The sequence below is a fragment of the Rattus norvegicus genome, chromosome 14, assembly GCF_036323735.1.
Source record: "Rattus norvegicus strain BN/NHsdMcwi chromosome 14, GRCr8, whole genome shotgun sequence".
NCBI lineage: Eukaryota > Metazoa > Chordata > Mammalia > Rodentia > Muridae > Rattus > Rattus norvegicus.
The window spans coordinates 66965908-66988725 of NC_086032.1; the positions used below are offsets into that span (position 1 = coordinate 66965908).

At 38.4% G+C, this 22818-nt stretch overlaps 1 protein-coding gene across 5 annotated transcripts in view; it reads right to left on the minus strand.

Annotated features, from left to right (window-relative positions):
- Nucleotides 1-22818, minus strand: part of Slit2 (slit guidance ligand 2) — a 338857-nt gene that overhangs the window by 136247 nt on the left and 179792 nt on the right. For all 5 annotated transcript variants that reach the window (NM_022632.2, XM_017599277.3, XM_039092141.2 and 2 more), the window contains exon 5: nt 10321-10392. In NM_022632.2, the coding sequence (NP_072154.2) occupies nt 10321-10392 (72 nt within the window). The remainder of the gene's footprint in view (nt 1-10320; nt 10393-22818) is intronic.

Below are 22818 nucleotides of genomic sequence, written 5' to 3' on the forward strand. Positions count from 1 at the left end.
CCGGAACTCACCATGAGGCCTAATTCACTTTGGGGACGGCTCTTACAAAACTGCGTGAAGATTTTGTGAAACAGCTGGTTCTCTGATGCGGCTGCTGAATGGGGGTACGGAGATTTCATCTGGCGACTTTCAGAGAGGTCCCTTTAGATTACTGATTTAGAAATTACATATGTAGGGAATACTTCCTGAATGCCACATCTCATTTTAAACAAGCCTCCAAGGGACATCAACGTATACAATACTACCTTGATGCTACATATATAATACAATATAGAACAATATAAAAGCATGCCCATCCTGGGAGTGATACACTTTTGCTGAATTTATAAATCTAGGCTTTCCCTCAATACCAGTCAGGACTCTCACTACTATAATACTTAAAAGCTTTTCCCGTTTATTAGGAAGTAATGCAAAAGTATAATTTCATTTTCCAGGAAGACGTTTAAATCCTCATGATATAATATGGCTGCGGTGGTTCCAAGAAAACACTTAGATTCTTGAGCACTTTTGATTTTTAAAGATTAAATTCATTTAACAATTAAGTTAATAGCCTTTTTATTTCAAAGTGCTAAATATATATCCACACTACCATTCTCTAACCTCTTGAACAATTTATCAAAGCCATTTAAATTAGTACAGTGGCATGAAGTGTTACCCTTGACATGCTACAAAAGAGAAATTGTTTCCAGACAAATTGGCAAAATCTTTTAATGCTATCAAATTTGCCTAATGCAGTCTCCAGGTTAATCTGTAAAAGGGTGAGCTGTATGTTTGCCCATATCTTTTTATCCTTAGCTGTCAATGTATAAATCAGCGCTGACACAGCTTCTTTTAAATCATGCATACAATGCGCCAAGGGGAATCTGGAGCATGCCAGAAAGCACTCAGGCGAATCCTGTTCTACAAGGACTGAAAGACCCATCACTTTCCTTATGCTAGAATCTGCACCATTGCTGGAAACTTTGAACTCCTTTTTCTTATCATGTGTGGTTACACGTTTCTCTTGACAGTATACACATATCTCCTACGGTTAAGACATTAGGAGTGCTTTAGATTCCTAGCATATATTTTTCTTAAACTTTTTATGAATGGTGCCAAGTCTCAGATCACATATTTGCCATGGATGAATACACTTCCTGGAGTTATGAGAAAGAAAAGATAAACAAAAGCAAATGAGGGAATAATTTGTCCAACAATTGTGAATTTTGTTACATTCAACAGAGGCTTCAGAAACCCTGGTTTCTGACTACTCATGAGGAAACCTTTGTGCAGAACTGCATTTGTCTAGAGGGCTCAAAACAATGAATCAAAACTGTGCAAAATCATAATTTATTTTAGGGTTCCCGGACTCCTTTCCTGCACCATGGTTCTCTCACTCCACTCATATGCCTTTCGGGTTCCCTTCAAGCCTTGGGTGCTTGTTCATTCGGTAAGCAAGAAGAGGGTCTGCTCTTGACCTTCGGAAAGCTTGACTTCCTCCAGATTTGATTTCAGATTGCAACACAGAATTGTTATTGGTTAAGAAATCCAGTTTCAATTAATAATTCAGCAAAAAAATTTAGTCTTTAAAGAGCTCAAATGAGAAAGAAGAACATTAGGGAGAGTAGGCAAGATTGTCTGATGCTCTCATTGTACATGAGCTACTTTCTCACACGGGGAGATGTTTATATTGATTTGAAGAAAGAACGCTTCTGTGCTTACGTTTTCTTTGACCTTCAGTCAACCTGAATTATCATGGGCTTTTGTGTTTTCTCTTTAGTTTCCATTTTAAGTCCTTCCCTTTGCATGTGTTCAATGTGAAATCTCCTGTCCTGTTCCCATGCCACTCTCCTAATGCGTGGGTTACTCTCCTAATGCGTAGGTTACTCTCCTAATGCGTGGGTTGTGTTTTTAAGCACTACATGACTGCATGCAAATAGAGTGGTTGTAGAGAATCATCTTCTTCATCTTCATCTTGTTAAGCATCAATTCTGATGATTCCCTTTTCAGTGGTGGACAAAGGTCCACTAATTCCCGGGAAACCCCAGGCTTCCCGTTTGATGGTTCCTAAATCTGGAGGTTGTGGTCGCAGACAACGCCATTTAACAGTAGGCTCGGACCCTGAGCAATGCATTCTGTGACTCGCACAGAATTAGGAAGCTGATTTGGTTTTATTTCACAGTAAACAGCTGGTGAGTATAATTAGTGGAAATAATATATCATCTTTGAAATATTAAGTCTAAAGTATCTATAATAAGTAAAAAAATTAAACATATATAATATAGTTAGAAATGCTGTATTATTATTAAAGTTTTCTTGAAGTATATCCAATTTCCTTCCTTTAAAATTTAGCTACCATACTGAATTTTAATATAATTTATACATTTTACTTCAGTGTTAAATTTAGATGATTGTATCTCTATGCATAGCCAATATGTACATTTGTATAGCATCCAAGTAATAATGTTCAATCAGTAATTAGCTTTCTTTCCTAACAATTAGAATATATAAAATAGTTACCTGTGAAATACTACAGAACATAAAATTTATAATAAAAATAATGTGTGGTCTAGGAAAGAACATCCAATTTCTCAATGAAGTAATTATGAAAATGCCCAAATTTTGTTGTATTTTTCGCATTTCAGGAGCTAGAAGTGGTGTGTCATTTATATTGCAATTATAACATAAAAGACTCTAAAATTTTAAAGATTTTACAACACATCAAAGTGGCTAGATGGTATGTAATCATGAAACATGTTTTTCTTTAAAAAAAAAAAAAAGAATCACCAAGGAAGAAAAGAGATTAAAGTCTCTTACTATGAGTATAGTATTTTTCTGTAAGTGTAAAATTCAAAATTCAAGTGCATATAAGTTCCTAAATATAAAAATTCATGACAATCATTATTTAAACCACATTTTATAATTTAAATAATAATATATAAAACATGGAAATAGCACAATTTGGACTATATTAATGCATATCCTGAATATTAATTTCAATAACCACGTGACTTCTCTCAGAACAGAAGCTCACCGTCAGGAACCTGGTACTGGGGCACTAGATGAAAGGTAAAAATCTGTTCTAAAAGACGTGGAATTTTGCACAATTTGATATTTAGTATTTTACAATCTTTTAGGCAATGCTTTGTGAATCTTAGTAACAGTAACCTCAAATTTATTAGTCTACAATATATATATAAACATATATGCATTTGCTATTTGAATGGAGAAAAAGAAACCATTAGCCAGATTAAAAGAAGAATTTTGTAACAGACAATGGGGAGGAGACAACTAGAATGACATTTGAGTCCTGGCATTCTTAGGAAAATTAACCAAGCTGTTTGAAACTAAGACTGATTATAATAAACGCATTTATTGACCACACAGTATATGCTATATGCTGACTGTATACAATCTCATTACACATCTTAGTAATGTGAGAAGGCCCAAATTGCTGGCACCTCAATCTCATAGATGGAATAATAAGACTCAAAAAGTCTGAGAACTTCTACGTCGCAAGCAGCAAATACTGTGTTTAGCTTTGATTGGAATTGAGATCCATATATTTCACAAAGCTTCCAAGAGGCTAAAGGAAGCAAATTCACAGTGCTTTTCTGCTTCAAGTGGGGTTTTAGAGAAATAGATGGCCAAGATTCAAGGAAGTAATGTATTTCAGAAAAGGCAGTAATTCCTCTAGGTAGAGGGACTTAAAGGAGTGTAGGGAAAAAATATATATATATATATATATATATATATATATATATATATATATATATACACATATGATGTTCTAAGATGTGGCTCAGGGTAGAATGTTTGCCTAGGATGCATTAAGCCCTGGATTCAACATTCAACTTCCAGCACTATATCATATCAAAGTGGTCATATCTTTTTCTCCCCTCAAATGGCTAGAGTTTTATAGATGAAAGAACAGCTCCATTGGAAAAAATTGTGAGAACAAGCACTATAAGGTTACAGGAATGTTTTCAGGACCAGAGATATTTGGGGTGGAGCAGAGCGCTTCTATAGATTAACAATTACTGAAAGCAGAAAGTTCGTGTCACAGTCAGAACTTCCTAACTAGTCAGAAGGAGCAGAAAACAGTCAATAAACTCTCTTAGTTAAAGTCTATATTCTTATAGGCCACACAGAACTAAGGCCATGTTGTGCTTCATTCATATGGTTTGGCTTTTATATATTTCACAAACACGTCATGAGAGTAAATAAGAGGAGTTTGAACATGGTCATCAGAATGTGAAATGCACCATGCGAAATATATATAGTATCTTTGTTAATATTGTCTATTGAGACTAAAGCCTGGAGGTCAATATCAATTAAGAGGCTGTTGGAATAGTTCAGAGGTAACAACGTGTTCTAACCCTCGTTGGAGAGAGAAGAACTCTGAAAGTCTGTTCTGCCTCACTGAACAAGAAGGCAACCACACTAGACATATTAGCTTTTGTGTAATAAATTGGTGCAGGGGAATTCAAAATCAATCATTTCCTGCATTTTGTTTGCTTTGTTCTGTTCTGTTTTGGAGGCATTTTTGAAGATACACTGCATACATTAAGAACCAGACTGCAGGACCATGGGCAGGGCCCAAGGTTCTAAGAGTGGGGCTTGCTCACACTGATCAGGCCCCACCCACTTCTTTTTCACCAAAATAACTTGTGTTTATATTTGTCATTTGGGGCAATAGGCACAGTGCTGTGATGGCTGACCCTCATGAAACTCATTGCTTCCTATCATTTGCTTGAAGAAGTATCTATGTAGGTGGCTCAGAAGAGTCTATGATCTATTCAATTCCTTTGTGTTTAATGTAAGCCAAGCATTAGGCCGAGCTTGTGGGTATCCTGTGGAACACTCGTGTGAGAAAGAGGGACACCACAAGAAAATCCACAGGATCAACTCATCTTGGTTCACAGGGGCTCAAAGACTCAATTGACAATCAGGGAACCTGCGTGAGTCTGACATTGGTCCTCTGCATTATATGTTATATATTATATGTCTTCTCCTAAGAGCGGAGATGGGACCTATCTCTGAATCTTTGTCTTGCTTTTGGGACCCTTTTTCTCCCACTGCGTTACCTTAATCTGAGGGGAGGTGCCTAGTCTTATTGCAACTTGATATACCGTGTTTGTTGATATCCCTGGGAGTAGATCTGGGGAAAATGCGATGTTGAGGGAGGGATGGGTAGGAGAGGAGGGAGGGGCAGCTGCTGTGGAAATGTAACATATGAGAGAATAAAAAGGGGGAAAAAAGACCATCCCCACCAAGGAAGAAAGTTTTTTTTTTCAAAGTATTTCTAGCTTCAGATCTAAATGAAAACCACTAGGAGAGAGCTGGATATGAACAGAACAGTTTGAATTGGTAGTTGAAGCATATTACCTTTTAAGGTAAGTTCAAAATGATGTAACCTTGGAAACTGACTACAGAGGTTGTTTGTAATTAGACTTTACGGCAGAAGTGAAGAAATCTCTTACACTTACGGGGAATTCATGCATTCTTCTCCTATATGGTTACATATTAGTTCTATTCTATCTGGCAAACTCTTGTTCAGGAACTATGTAAATAATGATGGGGAAACCTACCAGGAAAGATGTTCAAACTAAATGAAAGTACAATCTATACAATATGTTAGGCCTTCTGCATACCTAGATAAATTTGGCTGCAATTGCATTTTATGGGCTGGAGAAGATTCATTGAAAAGTGTAAAACTAAACTAAAACAAGAAGGGACTGACAAAAGAAAGGTGACAGCAATTCAGTGAGCAGTAAAGTTTCTAAGCCATGTAGGTGGATTTGCACCAACAGATTAATTCCCTCTCTTGCTCGTCAATATACAGCACGTCCAAATTGGAGGATTTTTCTCTAAAGTGTCATAGTTATGTTTATTTATTGTCCAAACGATGGCATGAATTGCCTAAAGGAAATGCCCTGAATCATTCTGTGAATTATACTTTTGCTTATAGATTGGTGCACATGAAATTATATTAAAATTTTCTTTTGTACCCATGAAAAACACAGCTCATTTTCCCTTTCAGAAAGCTGGTTTTTGTTTGTTTTGTTTTTCTTTCTGTTTCTTTTTGAAGCACTGGGGATGATTCTTTTTTTCATATGGAAAGAGAATAAAATTCATTGCGTTGGGGTAGCTGGAATTACAAAGGTGCAAGCCAACACAAAAGGAATGTCCATGGGGAGTGTGTCGGTGAAAACCGCACAGAGCCCATCTTGAAGATGTGTGCCAGAAGGAGGAAGGAAGGAGCAGGGACGTGCTCTCCTTTACACAGCAGCGAATGCAAGTCTCACAAGAGTGTGACCATTTCCTATATCCATTCCCAAATAAGAGAGCAAAAGTGGCTAACATGAGTTTTGTGATGACAAGTTACAACCAACTTATTTCCTTCCTAAGTGTACGTCTTTATCCCTCTTTTTACTAAATTCTAAGGGCAAATAGGAAGTTTTTTTCTTATTAAATAAAGGACTCTTAAGATATATGAAGTACATGCTACAAAAACAAGATCACAGCTCTCAAAAATAAGGAGAGACTAGCCAGGAATATTTTCTAAGAGGAAAAGACTGAATGGAAATATCTAATCAGGTGCTTGAAAAAAATTCCATGCGTGCCGTAAAGTTTTTCTTTTGACATTCGATTACGGGAAAGCAAAGCTTCGTGACTTCAGATTAAACCTATTAATTATATATACAAAGTCTCTAGGGACATGTTCTGCGAGCATTAGTTAACTTTTTTGAAGAATCGGCCATCGGTAATGACAGGTAGCAGTAGCTACTATTTTGCGAGTTTAAAAGCGCACATGGAAGTCCCTCGAATACTGCTGATGGAAACTGTTAGTAACTTCATTATTCTGTTGATATTGGAGTACGATTTTGTTTTCCTAATATCTGAGAGTCTAAAAGGTCAAGACAAAGAAAAGTGGTATAAGTTGTAATTTGGGGGGAAAAGAGGTAACAGAACAAAACACTAAAAACCACTTTAATCCAGCTATCAAATAAAGATATATAACCATAAGAGTTAGTTCATTCCTCCCTGAGATGCTTAGGACCAAGACGAATGCACATTTGTCTGGGGTAGTTCAAGCGAGGCTCGCCTGGAGACGGGAAAATAAAATGTACTAATTCACAACATTTACACAGTATCCGTTTCAAGATGTCAACTTGAGCATATTTAACTGGACCTCAAGAGCAAATCAAAAGTCATCATTAGGAACCCGTAGGAATGGGAACCGTTTTGCATCAGGTCTGAAAGTGACCAATTTGAACATTTAATCAGACTGGGGCAGGGTGGGACTGCAGAGAGCCAGTGCTCCAGGGTAGGACTGCGGAGAGGGAGCCATGCTCCAGGAGCCAGGGTCTTGGCACTGCTAAGGCACAAACGCATGCTGCTTGAGCTGATTTTTCTCTTTTAACCTCTGAATGATTGTGCAGCTGTCATTGGAACGCCATCAGGGCAATGTACTTAGAAGTGAACACAAGGGCCCAATAAAGATGACAAAACACTGCCTGTCCTGCTCAGTCCTAATATCATCATCAGTGGTATGCGACTTATTCACTGATGGCTGCGGCTAGTGGTTTAAGAATAGTGCAAATTAAATTTTATACTTAAAGAAAAAAGATGATATGTTGCCTCTGTTTGAATGAGAAAACAACTTTATACCCTGCCCCACAAAATGAGAATATTTTTGACAATGTAGTTTGAGATGTCTTTTTACCTATAATGTTTCTGTTAGTTATTTAGCCTGATTAAGAAGTGAAATTTTACAAAATTCCATTTCTGTCCTCCTTTCTTTTTGCATTAGTTCAGGGAAGATGACGAGGACAGGAGTTTTTCCCCCTGATTTTAGTGCCACCGTTCAGGTCGACACTGTCTCTTAAGCTTCCCTTCATCCACAGAAACATAAATTTCCAAAGCAGACTCTGTGAGGAAGCTGTCAGTCAGCATCTCCGACATGTGGATCCCTTGTGTCTCATCTCTGCTTTACTTAATAAAAAACAATCACATTCCATTTCTCATACTCACAAAATAGACACACTAAAACTCCATTACACTTTGCTTTTATAGGAAGTGCTGCCACAATTTACACCTAGCTACTGTTCACCAACACTCATACAAGACTTTTTCTTAGATTTCCCCTACACTCTTTCAGGGATTTTCTTCTAGAGCTCTCTGACCACTTATAAGAGTACTTTTAAGTTGTCCTACCTTAATCCCTAAAGTATTTGATCTCTTATTTATAAATCATTGTTTCGTATTATGTTCACTGAATATTTCCATGCGTAATTTCTGTTTCAACTCGAAGGTCCGTGTCTAATCAACTCATAATGGAATAATCATATACATATTTAAATAATATTTTCATCACATTCTAATGTTGAAATTTATCTTATATTCTACTAGCCTGTTTTCCTTGTAAGTCACGTGTCTGTGGATAACTTTAAGCAATCATGCACTGAATACTTTTATAATGAAATGTAATACTATAGTTTCCTAGCATTTTTACTGGTTTAAAAGGTCTTCACATATCATTTGCCTAATATCCAGAGCAAACCTGAGTAACTATTATTCATTTCGTGAAACTAAATACTCAGAAACAAAGGATTTACATGATTACTTACGTCTAAAAATCCAAAATATAGCAAAACTGTCTGAAGTTGTAATCCTATGCTCGTTCTGAGGCATATGTAACAATCTTTGAATTTGTAAAGAAAAAAAAAACAAAACTGAAACTCATGAATGTATGTGGGGGAGGTTTCAAATGTTCATTTCTCATGGCAGCTGGCCTACTCTCTCACTTTCCACTTAATCTCTGAACTTATGTTTCAGGTTAAATGAAGAAAACATATTTAAAAAAAATCCCCTGTAATAAGTCAGTGCTCCTAAATGTAGAATTAATTACAAAGAGTACCAGGCGACTCAGAGTATCTGAATGTTTGAAGAATACTTAAATACACTTTTATAGGCACTTAATGACAATAGTATTGTAAGGTTATAAGTGATATTCTGTAAGGGTGGTCAAATGTAGCCATTGCAATTTGAGTGGATACAACCCAGAAATTCTTAAGTAATACCAGACCCTCACATAATACACTGAGACAGATTGTGTCACCCTATGTCAGCCAATCCATCCTAAGCATTCTCAAAGTTCTGGCTGGCTAGTAAAGACAGAAAGAAAGCAGAAGAAATCCTTTTTGTCTAAGTGCCCGTAAAAATCACCACAGTCATACTGTTAATGGTTTTGTATATTTATAGTCACAAAACTGTGCTTTTCTGTCATTACTTATGTACTCAGAAAGCATAGATTCAGGGTCAAGGAAAACACTTTTTTGAGGAGATGTAAAGGCCCAAATCTGTGGCTTTATCAACACTTGTCCCTTTTGACAAGGGACAACATCTGTCTCACTTTCCCTACCAGAGAAAAATAATCCTGAATTCTCCTATGGAGAATTCTGAATATCAGTTAATTCTTGAAAAATTGCCTGCACTGTTTATGAGCAGCTAAAAAACATTGCATTAGAAGAGCTCCTCAGGATACACAGGAACTCTTCTTCCCTACATTCCAAGGTACTGTAATAGCTAAGGAAAGCATTTTAACCCCCAACATTTGAGGTAAACTGAAACATCATTTTAAAAGACTAACATTATTTTGGAAGTGATAAAGATATATATTGACAATATTAGGTTTGCCACTGAGAGCTTATATCTCCCAGGCAGCTTGAGAGCTGTAGGCACTTAAACACCTTGCAAGAAACCGGTTTAAAGATTTATCAAGGAAAATAAATACATTTTTTCTTCTTTCCCTTATTATGGAGGGTTTTTATTCATAAAGTCCTTCACAGATAGGAAGGAAAAGATGTGGGAAAAATACACAAGAATGCAAAGGTAAATTTATCATGTTTTATACTTTTAACATCTAAAAACTCCAGAAAAAGCTGGAGTTCTGAGCTATCTTTATCTTTAGCTGGAAAATATTATCTACACTTTCCAAAAGAAAATAAACACTTTATTTGCTGTGCTTTGAGCATACTCTGACAGAAGCTACAAAGAGAACAAGAAAGGACTTGGGAAGAAAGTGAGAAAAATCTTCCATTTTTCTGAAAAATTTAAAAACATTAATCGCAATATTGAAGAATAAATTGTATAATGACTTGAGTTGACAAAATTCCTTACAAGGGCAAAATTTTATGTTTCTGTTGAAATATCTTCAAAACAAGAAGAAAGCTACATCGATATTCCATTTTCTGATAATTTAAAATATGTAAAGCTGGCCCAAAAACAGATAATAATGTAAAAGCACTATAAATTAAACTGTACGTTTATACTCACAGATTTTTAATGTCAACTGCACCACGGAAAGCCTTCCTTGGAATTGCTTGAATCTGATTTTCACTGAGATCACTAGAAACAAAATAAAGGAGAGCTATAGTATATGAAATAATATTTTATGTTTTATATAACCAAAATATGGAATAGAAGAACAAAAATCACCCCACAATAAAAGCATCCTCCACCACACATAAAAAGGCAAGAGTTAACTGCAAGGCATGAACCTACACAAATAACTTATATAGGTAAGTTAAAGTTTGGATTAAATATTGCAATTTCTTGTTCTAGTATAAAATATGGTGTTTTAAATTAATGGTCGATCTAATTTTACAAAAGAAAATATTTCATTAAGACAAATAGTAGATTTTTCATAGTTTCAAGGGGACTCTTTAGAATTTAACATTTGTCTAAGATCGTTGTTTCAACCGAGCTTCCTAGAGAAGCATGACAATACTCAGACCACATAATTAAGCTTCCATCACAACTTAAGAGACTTGAGTAATATTAAAATGGAATATGGAAGCACCAATCCAACCACAAAATAAAGCTTCTGCATGAAATACTAACAATGAGCTGATTTAAAGCTTTCCCTAAATATTTCTATTATAACCATAAACATCGAGTCTATATTTACATGTTAATTAAATTAAGAAATACGTTTTAATCAAGGAAAAAAGCACTCTCTGGGTAGAAATAAGAAGTCTGAGGAGAAAAAAAAAAAGCTCATCATAAAATGGGTCATTATTTTTTCCTTCCAAGAGTTCAGAATCAATTCTAAGAGCTTAGAAAGTAATATTAGTCTTACCACATATAGTACAAACACACACCCAGAAAGATATGCCACTGAAAAGAGAAAATTGCCCTCTGGGTTTTATTAATATAAGCACCCAGCAAGAAGCCAAAATATCAGGCAAACTATTAAAATACCAATGAAGTTATTCAAATTCTAAGATAACCCATTCTCTCAAAGAAAGCTGAAGCTACTGACCACAGATGCCCACCAGATGCCAAACTGGGCCGCTTCCCACCGTGCGGAAGCACAGTGAGTAGGTCGCTCCACACTCCCTCCCTCAAAGCCGCTCCTGAGCAGAGCTCATAATTCAAGTGCTTGTAGTCACACAGGAGAGGAGAGGATATGACTGGCTGATGCAAAGATTTAGTGCCTGGTCTTGACCTCATTAACGCCGAGTTTTATACAAATGAGATTGGAGTTTATATCTCAATATGCTTAATGTTCAAATGGAAAAAAAGTGTTTGCTAAGCAATTTGTAAAGACGTAAGTATTAATGATACTTCGGCAAAAGATGAGGAGAAGGAAGAGAAGGAGGATGAGGAGGAGGAGAAAGAGAAGGGGAGGAGGTGGGGGTGAGAAGAGAGGAAAAACTCATATTTTACTTCAAAGAGTAATTATACCCATTTGCACTTACGCAGGAAGCACATTGTGAAGCAGTGTAGCTCATTATTGCTTTCAATAATTTCCCAACATCCTTAAGAGCAATAAAACCCCATTTCCTTAAAAAAGCGCTGATTTCCCCCACTTGTCATTGATTAGGACTGACTTCTTTCCTTCCTTTTAAAATTATGTCGAGTTAAGGATATATATATATATATATATATATATATATATATATCCTTAATATCCTAAAAATATATATATTAAAACCTTGATGGCAAAAACTGTTCAGAGGAGGTCAGAGGACAAAGCGATTTCTGAGGAAGAAAAAAAAATGTAGCAAGCAAGGAGGAAGGGAAAGAAAAAGATGGCATTCAAGTGAATACGAAGCTATCATGCTTGCTGAAAAATGATTGTGTTTAACAGAGACTGAAGGAAAGGCCATCCAGACACTGCTGCACCTGGAGATCCTTCCCATACACCGACACCAAACCCAGACACTATGCTGATGCCAAGAAGTGCTTGCTGACAGGAGCCTGATATAGTTGTCTCCTGAGAGGCTCTACCAGAGCATGACCAATACAGAGGCGGATGCTCGCAGCCAACTATCTGACTGAGCACACAGACCCCCATGGAGGAGGTAGGGGAAGGACTGAAGGACCTGAAGAGGTTTGCAACCCCATAGAAAGAACAACATCAACCAACCAGAAACCCAAAGCTCCCAGGGACTAAACCGCCAACCAAACAGTACACTTGGAGGAACCCATGGCTCCAGATACATATGTCGCAGAGGATGGCTTTATCTAGCATCAATGGGAGAAGAGACCTGTGGCCTGGTGAAGGCTCGATGCCCCAGTGTAGAGGAATGTCAGGGCGGGAAGGTGGGGATGGGTGGGTGGGGAAGCACCCTCATAGAAGCAGGGAGAGGGGAATGGGATAGGGGGGTTGCAGAGGAGAATCCGGAGAAGAGGATAATATTTCAAATGTAAATAAATTAAACATCCAATAAAAAAGAGAAATTGATTGTGTTTTACCCTCATGTCCCTTCCTTGGTTACACTGTCTAGTTATTAGCCCTTACCACGTCTCAGACAAGGAATACTTCGGAGGGCATATAGAGAAGGGACGGCAAAACATTTACTCCTGGTTTTGACTTTTCTCTCACGTCTGTAGGCTTCTAGTCTCTAGAACTTGAGTTCCCTTTCTTCGCACAAATGTTTTGCTGCGTTTCCATGTCCCGCGGTCAGACTCTTGACTGACTTCAGAGGGAGAGGAAAAGTAAGGCTTTGTGTGGCTCGAATAAACATAACCGTGACACCCTGCAGTTTAGGGGGGATATCACTCCTGGGTCTTGTATTATTTTTATTGATTTCCTATGACAAATTCCTAGAGCATGGACCAGTTTTCTTTGGCTAATAGTCACCAACCTTTCCCCCACCAAGCTCTGAAAGACTAAGAGGCTCAAAGGTCAATATTTTCCTAAGATTGATGGCTGTACCTAACTCTACCCCTGGATAGAGAGCTTCTGAGCATGGAACGGCGTCTCAGCATGCATGAGGGTCCAGTCCTCTGGGTTAAGCCGCTTTAACTCTCGATTCCTGGTTCCTTTTGAGGAGTGGACTATGGTCACCTGGAAAGAGCCTGACCCAAGCAATAGTTGATGCTTAAAAAGAATACACACCCCATGCTCCAATTCCCATGCCTATCCTATAAAGCTGATATTGTTTCAGTTTCGTAGGACAGGACCTAAGGTTTGAAAATGTTATCAGTGTTTAATGATAAGACTAATGATTAAACATACAGGAAATGCAGATAAACACTGAGCCAAAATTTGGGAACATCTAACAAGGATTATCAAACCAGCATCAATACGATTCTCCTGAGTTTATGAGATTAAGGGAGGGTTTTCTTAATTTCTTAACTCATCTTGGCTTTGCCATATGTCATTTGTGCAAGGTGGATATATATATATATATATATATATATATATATATATATACATATACATGTATATATATATATTTGATAGTTTGATATATTTGAGATATATATATATATACATATATATATATATATTGATAGTTTAAGCCAGTATATGAAAGGGTTTGGAATTGAATGAAGGTAGCTTTCTGTTTCTAGAAAATTCCAAGTCAAGATGCTAAGAATAATAACTAAATACGAAAATACCATAAAGGTGTTGGTTACATGTATACTGCCATTATTCTGCCTAGAAGACAACCATTTGACCTCCCTCTCTTTGCTCTACTCCTTGAAGCTCAACGAAGGCACAAGGAGACATCCTCGCTGTGGAACGCTGTTCCTTGCACTATGTGGGAAAAGCACAATGAGTCTCAACTACTAAGGGCATGGGCTGGAGCTGCCATGGAGGAAGTCTGTAATTATATCACTGGGCAATAGAGTGTAAAAAGCTGCTTGAACAGAGAAATGGCTTGATTGGCTTGCTGTTTTTAGGAAGATTAATCTGGAAATTGAATTTCAGAGCAGGCAGGGGTAATGGGGAGAGAAGAAGCGCCAGGCAGTATCTCCAAAAGCTGGCCTGAGTCCAGTGCATGAGGTATTTTTAAGGGAGAACATTAGGCAATAAAGTCTGAAGTTGGCTGCAGTTGGAAAGTACTTGATGTAAGCTAAGGTTAACTGTCATCTCAGCAGAGCTTCGAGTCACTCGAATTTTCTGAGCAACATGGTGACAAAGCTGTAAACCAAGAAAGACAATTGTCCTACTGCTACAGCAGGTACTGGGGTGTTGAAGCAAGATGGATGATCACTTTACAGGTTCCTGAAATCTACCATGTGACATTTCTGAAAAAAAAAAATACAGAAATTCTTGTTTAATTGTAAGTGTATTGTTGATGTTTTGCTCTTACAGAGGCATGTGCATTGTATGCGTTCCTACTGTCCATAGAGGCCAGAAGAGGCAAGTGGGTCTCCCGAACAGGAGTCAGAGGTGGTTGGGAGCTGCTGTGTAGGTCCTGGGAAGCAAATCTAGGTCCTATACAACAGCAGCCAGTGTTCTTATTTGCTGAGCCATCCCTTCAGCTCTGAAAATGGTGAAATTCTTGAAAGTCAAGTCTATTCATTTTCCTGAAAATAGCAGAAAAGTGTGAAAAGCGGCAAAGACTGCTCTTTCAGAAGCCAATCTCCATCATTAAGATAATGAGTGGACAGTAACATGATTCCAGCAGGACAAACTTTATGTGCTTTACATGTGCTCATTGAAAGCACATCCAAGAAGTACAGCTGAGATGGAGTCCATTTGGGTAATCACAAGATTCTGGGTCTCTCATTTAAACCCAATTTTTTCCCTCACTTCATTTAACTCACTCCCACACACGTATATAGTACCTGCAGTCAAGCCCTTTCCTCCTGCCCCTGCTCCTCCTCTTGTTTCTGTTTCTCCTCGTCTTCCTCCTCTTCCTCCTCCCACTCCTGACCACTGTTAGGATATTAGTGGATTGGCAGCCATCCCCATTTCTTAAAGGATACAGTCCAAATTCTTCTCCTTGAACTGATTTATGACCACTTATAAAGCACCCCCTCAACCTTATATAAACATTATATCCACAGTTATATGAAGCTACTAACACCAGAAGTCTTCCTCATCCGAATAAAGGAGGGTAGTATCCTTACAGAGGCTTAGGCCAGAGGCGCAGGGCATCTTATTCATCCAATGCTAATCGATTATCAAATTCACCCAGCTCAACATATTTCCAAAATTTTCTGTCTGCCCTTCTGTTACCTTGTTCTCTTCTGGTATGGACTAGCTTAATACCCTGCAATTACATCTATACTGCTCTATAGCCTTTCTGACTGCTACTTCTTAGATACAAATGCTAGCCTTTCTATGACTGCTACTTCTTAGATACAAATGCTAGCTTTTCTATGATTACTGCTTCTTAGATACAAATGCCAGAGTATTTGATACAATAAAAAGAAAGACTCAAATGACCACAATGATGTCAACTAGCACCAAAGAAATTACCTGGCACTTGCTTTTGAGATCTATCTATACTCTATCATGTTTCAGGTATACTGGACTCCTTGGGGTTTCTTGAAATTTCAGAGGATTCCTGCTATGCCTCTATGTGCACCTCAATCTTTGACAAACGAATCTGTGTTTCTAATTCCCCTTCTAGGCTTGACGTGGATTGTGACTCTCGAGGAACTCATTGTAGTACTGAGCGAATGAGACTGTAAGGAGCAGGTCCTCTTCAGAATACAGGTCTCTTCACTCTAACAGTGATTCTTAGTCCAAGCCACGTGTGAAAGAAAGGTTTTGTACTCCCTCAGTAATACTTGTGAGGGTCTACCAATATAACTAGTGTGAAAAGGTCTGTATCTTGGGATTCTTTGGTCAAGTAATGGTTACTACTAACACATACAGTAGGTCACTGCTCACAGCTGGCCGTCACTTTTTTTTGGTTTATTTAGTTCTTTCTGAAATCGCATCAGGTTGCAATTCCTTTTCTCATTTTGAAGAGGATAAGCTGAGGTTTAATGAAGGTTACACGGTTAAACTGTGGTCATGTTGCTAGCATGCAGGGAATAGAATTTTATTCGACTTTGCTGCTCTCCAAACATTATATTGCTGGCCATTGTCAATTGCCTTAGATAAGAGGTGTCTTCAGTAACCAGATAGCCATCTGGAATTATTTTTTCAGTCCCTTCAGCAATGGTTTCAATGTGTGGACCAAGGATCACTCATAAGAATAAACCATGGTGCTTCTCTTAAGAACAAAACCAAACTAGGAGCAATAATAAAAACGCTGACCCTGGGCTAGAGAGATGGCTCAGTGGTTAAGAGAACTGACTGCTCTTCTGAAGGTCCTGAGTTCAATTGGCTCACAACCATCTGTAATGGGATCAGATGCCCTTTTCTGGTCTGTTTGAAAACAGCTACAGTATATTCATATAAAATAAATAAATAAATCTTGAAGGAAGGGAGGAAGGAAGGAAGGGAGGAAGGAAGGAAGGAAGGAGGGAAGGAAGGAAGGAAGGACGGAAGCCTGACCCTGAGCTCCAAACCAGTTAGGAAGAACAAGTAGCTTAGAGATTCAGGATCCATGACTTCATAAATGCACCAGTTAAATATTATGACAAATGACCTTAGAACTGATGTTAGCATCCTATTGAAACATCTTTACCAAATGGTATCTTTAATGGTCTTGTTAACTTTGGACTATATGTATGGTGTTTGTGTACACGCATATAGTAAGAAGCCATAAATATCAACAGAAAAACAAAAGTAAGGAAAACCATTAAATCAATAGGAATATGCATACAATACTCTGAACATAGAAGCATAAGATAAGAAAGGCTACTTTGGGTCTATTAATATATACATAAATTAAATTTTGTCCTATTGAAGACTACAGTTACCTGGGGTTTAATACACTATCACTGTTGTGTAACATTACTACTACCAACATGCAAATCCTTTTAAGAGGCCATTCCATGTTTTAAGATTCATTTTTATTACATTTTAATTATGTGTATATGTTTGGGTACATGCATGTGAGTACTAGTTTATTCAGAGACTAGGGGTCCTAGATCCTCATGATAACATACATATGTAAAGAAAAGAATGGACTATTAGTTGACTAGGGTATCAAACACCAGGAAGTATTTCTTTGAGGATAGAATGGAAGTTAACTGAATAACAAGAAGTTATTTCTTAAAAAATATAGATACGTGGTATACATGCAGAGCTAAACACAGAATTCTCAAATGGCCGTGAAGCACCTAAAGAAATGTTCAACATCTTTGGTTATCAGGAAAATGCAAATCAAAACGACCATAAAATTCTACCTCACACCAGTCAGAATGGCTAAGATCAAAAACTCAGGTGACAGCAGATGCTGCTGAGGATGTGGAAAAAGAAGAACACTCCTCCATTGTTGGTGGGATTGCAAACTGGTACAACCACTGTGGAATCAATCTAGCTGTTCTTCAGAATATTGGTCATAGTACTTTTTGAGGACTCAGGTATATTACAAGGGCACGTGTTCCACTATATTCATACCAGCATTATTTAAAATAGCCAGAAGCTGGAAACAACCCAGATGTTCCTCAACAGAAGAATGGATACAGAAAATGTGGTACATCTACACAATAGAATACTACTCAGCTATTAAAAACACAATGACTTCATGAAATTCTTAGGCAAATGAATGGAACTAGAAAATATTATCCTGAGTGAGGTAACTCAATCACAAAAAACCGCACATGGTATGCACTCACTGATAAGTGGATATTAGCCCAAAAGCTCAGAATACCCAAGATACAAGTCACACATGAAGCTCAAGAAGAAGGAAGACCAAAGTGTAGATATTTCAGTCCTACTTAGAAAGGGAAACAAAATAATCACAGGAGTTAGAGGGAGGAAGGGATTTAGGAGGGAGAGAGGTTGAGAGAAGGAAAAAGGAGGCAGGATTGGGTATGGGAGGAGTTGGGGAGATGTACAGAGGGTCATGAAATTGGTCACAGGAGTGTAGCAGTGGGGGATGGGAACTGGGATAGCCACCAGCAAGTCCCAGATGCAAAGAAATCAAGAGGCTCCCAGAACGAAACAGGGATGACAGTTGCTGAAATATCCAACCAAGGGGAGAGAGAACCTGTACAGACCATATCGAGAGGTTAGGCACCGCCTCTGGTTGAGGGATGGGGCCACCAACCCATTTCAAAATTTTTTTTTCTTTTCTTTTCTTTTTTTTTTTTTTCGGAGCTGGGGACATTTCAAAATTTTTAACCCACAATTGCTCCTGTCTAAAGGAAGTACAGGGACAAAGAGTGGAGACTGAAGGAAAGGCCATCCAGAGACTGCCACACCTGCGGATCCATCCCATATGCAGCCAGCAAACACAGACACTCTTGCTGATATCAAGAAGTGCTTGCTGACAGGAGCCTGTTATAGCTGTCTCCCAAGAGGCTCTGCTAGAGCCTGACCAATACAGATGAGGATGCTTGCAGCCAACCATGGAACTGAGCACAGGGACCTCAATGAAGGAGTAAGTGGGAGGGTTGTAGGAGCCATTCCTAACCTCTGGATATGGGATAGGGGTTTGCAGAGGGAAATCTGGAAGGGTGATAACACTTGAAATGTAAATAAATAAAATGATCAATAAAAAAGAGACGAAAATAAAGATATCTTCCAACTATTTTCAAACTATATATATTGAAAACTTGGATAGATAAAATGCTTGTGTTTAAATTCTAGGTATTAAATTACTGGCTGATAAAGGAGATTGTAGTGAAACTCCCTGTTTAAACCATTTTTTTTCTCTAGTCTCTTTTTACAGTTCGGTTGTTATCCCTCTTCCTGTCTGCCCTCTGACAGTTCTTTATCCCATTCTTTCTTCCCACTTATCCAAGAGGATGTTCCCTACCACCGTCCCATCCCAACCCACCCTGCCAGGCCTCCCTACTCCCTGGAGCCTCACGTTTCTTGAGTGTTAGGTGCATCTTCTCTCACTGAGGCCTACCAGGCAGTCCTCTGCTGTGTATGTGTTGGGAGGCCTCATGCTAGCTAGTGTATGCGGCCTGGTTGGCGGCTAAGTGTCTGACAGATCTCACAGATCCGGTTTTGTTGAGACTGCTGATCTTTCTATGGGGAAACCCTCCTCTTCACCTTCATCCAACTTTCCCCTAATTCAACCACAGGGGTCCCCAACTTCAGACCATCGGTTGGGTGTAAGCATCTGCTTCTGTCTCAATCAGCTACTTGTTGGGTCTCTCAGGGGACAGCCTGTTAGGCTCCTGTCTGTGAGCACATCATAGCATCAGTAATAGTGACAAGCCTTGGAGCCTCCTGTTGAGATGAATCCCAATCTTAGAAGCAGTAAAGAAACAGTGCTTTTACTTAACATGTTTACATAAGAGGTTTGCTTTCTTTTGAGCTTAACAAGACTATAGCAAAGACTAACAATTTCTGTGTGAGGCTATGCAGCGTTTCTCACCCAAATAGGGGAAAAGGAAGCTTCCTTGTTTTTCAGCTCCCCTCACATTTTTCAAGACAACTTATGGTATGGACTCTGACTTTAGAAAAGGGTAGCATCTGGTTGGTTGGTATTGTTGTTCTTCCTATGGATTGCAAACCCCTTCAACTCCATCAATCCTTTCTCTAACTCTTCCACTGAGGACCCCATGCTCAGTCCAATGGTTGGCTGGGAGCATCTGCCTCTGTCTCTGTCAGGCTCTGGCAGAGCCTCTCAGGAGACAGCTATATCAGGCTCCTGCCAGCAAGCACTCTTGGCATCAGCCTTAGTGTGTGGGTTTAGTGTCTGTATATAGGATGGATCCCTAGGTGGGACAGTCTCTGGATGGCCTTTCCTTCAGTCTCTGCTCTAAACCTTGTCTCCGCATTTCTTCCTTGAGTATTTTGTTCCCCCATCTAAGAAGGACTGAAGCATCCACTCTTTGGTTTTCCTTTTTCTTGAGCTTCATGTGGTCTGTGAATTCTCGAGCTCTTCCAGTTCTTTCTCTGATTCCTTCAATGGGGTCCTATTCTCAGTTCAGTGGTTTGCTGCTGGCATTCGCCTCTGTGTTTGCTGTATTCTGGCTGTGTCTCTCAGGAGAGATTTACATCCGGCTCCTGTCGGCCTGCACTTCTTTGCTTCATCCATCTTGTCTAATTGGGTGGCTGTATATGTATGGGCCACATGTGGGGCAGGCTCTGAATGGGTGTTCCTTCTGTGTCTGTTTTAATCTTTGCCTCCCTACTCCCTGCCAAGGGTATTCTTGTTCCCCTTTTAGAGAAGGAGTGAAGCATTCACATTTTGATCATCCATCTTGAGTTTCATTTGTTCTAGGCATCTAGGGTAATTCAAGCATTTGTGCTAATAGCCACTTATCAATGAGTGCATACCATGTGTGTTTTTCTGTGATTGGGTTACCTCACTCAGGATGATATTTTCCAGTTCCGACCATTTGCCTACCAATTTCATAAAATCATTGTTTTTGATAGCTGAGTAATATTCCACTGTGTAGATGTACCACATTTTCTGTATCCATTCCTCTGTTGAAGGGCATCTGGGTTCTTTCCAGCTTCTGGCTATTATAAATAAGGCTGCTATGAACACAGTGGAGCACGTGTCTTCTTTATATGTTGGGGCATCTTTTGGGTATATGCCCAAGAGAGGTATAGCTGGATCCTCAGGCAGTTCAATGTCCAATTTTCTGAGGAATATCTTGAGCATTTCGAAATTTTGGGTTAATCACCCCTTATCAGTGAGTGTATATCATGTGTGTTCTTTTGTGACTGGGTTACCTGACTCAGGATATTTTCTAGTTCCATCCATCTGCCTAAGAATTTCATGAAGCCATTGCTTTTTTTTTTTTTTGATTTATTTATTTATTATATATAAGTACACTGTAGCTGTCTTCAGATACACCAGAAGAGGGCATCAGATCTCTTTACAGATGGTTGTGAACCACCATGTGGTTGCTGGGAATTGAACTCATGACCTCTGGAAGAGCAGTCGGGTGCTCTTAACCGCTGAGCCATCTCTCCAGCCCGAAGCCATTGCTTTTAATAGCTAAATAGACACCCCAGAGCTCCCAGGAACTAAACCACCAACCAAAGAGTAAACAAGGAGGGACCCATGGCTTCAGTCAAATATGTAGCAGAAGATGGCCTTGTTGGGTATCAATGGGAAAAGATGCCCTTGGTCCTGTAAAGGCTTGATGCCCCAGTGTAGGGGATTGCCAGGGCTGAAAGCTGGGAGGAAGTAGGTGGGTGGGAAAGCACCCTCATGGAAGCAGGGGGAGGGGAGGGGAATAAGGGGTTTCTGGAGGGGAAACTGGGAAGGGGGATAATATATTAAATGTAAATAAATAAAATATGCAATAACAAAAGGGTAGTATCACTGTATGCCTATTTTTCTGACATAAGTCTTTAGTCCATAAAGATATTACAGCACTCCAACTTCTAAAAATTATATTTCATCTAAAAGATGATTTTAAGTAGTTATCCTCATTCTTTTGTTATTACTTCTTTACTTTTTCAAATTTTAAATAATCATGCCATTTCGACCTCTCTTTTTCTTTGCTTCAAGTCGTCCAGATACCACTCTTGTTCTCTTTCAAGATCATGACCTCTTTTTCATTGTGTGTGTGTGTGCATGTGTGTTGCACACGTGTTCATGTATGCACATATTCCTAAATAAAATGTGATAACTATATATAAAGTTATTTGAATACATGTTTTTAAGTCCAAACATTTGGCATTTGGATAACCAATTGGAATGTTATTTGGAGGAGAAGACTTTTTCTCCCACGGTTAGATAGTTACAAAAATTCTTCTATGGAATAGTATTGTCTGTTCAAAATACACCTTGAAATTAAGGCTTCCTAAATAAAAATATTAAATCATGGCAAAAAAAATGGAACTCAGTTAAAAACAATTTATTAGACCTTAATAGCATTATTTGGATACCATTTACATATGAAACATTTTCACTCATTTAAAATATGTATATTATATGTATAAAGTTTTTATAGAGTGGGAAATAATAATAGAATTACAAAAACGTACTTTACATTTATTTTATTTGTATGTGTGTGTGCACATATGCATGCTCAAGCACATGTGTGTACGCACATGCGTATGCACACATGTGCGTGTTCCCATACACATGTGCCTGTAGAATAGGATCAACTAAAACTGGAACCTCAGTTGATTGGGAGCTCAAAAATGGGTCTGGGGCCCTATTCTAATCTTATGACCAAGTAGCAAATGCTCAATTAACAATTATGACCAAGTAACAATAGATTCTTCTTTCTAGACCCTACAAGTTTATTTTTTGTGTGGAAAGAAAAATTTATAGAACACTGCTCACCATTTATACACTCAATTATATTGCTTTCTTTATTTTTAAATGTATGCACTTATTACATGCATATAAAGATGTGTGGGTTGACAAGTGTCACCACATATCTGTGTAAGCCAGAAAACAATTTATGTGAGTTGCTTTCTTTTTTCCAATATCTGGGTCTTACGGGTCGAACTCAGATCAGCAGGCTTGCCCAGCAAGCACCACTGGGTTGTCTTGCCAGCCTTAATTTTGTTCTGTTAGACACAGTACCACGCCA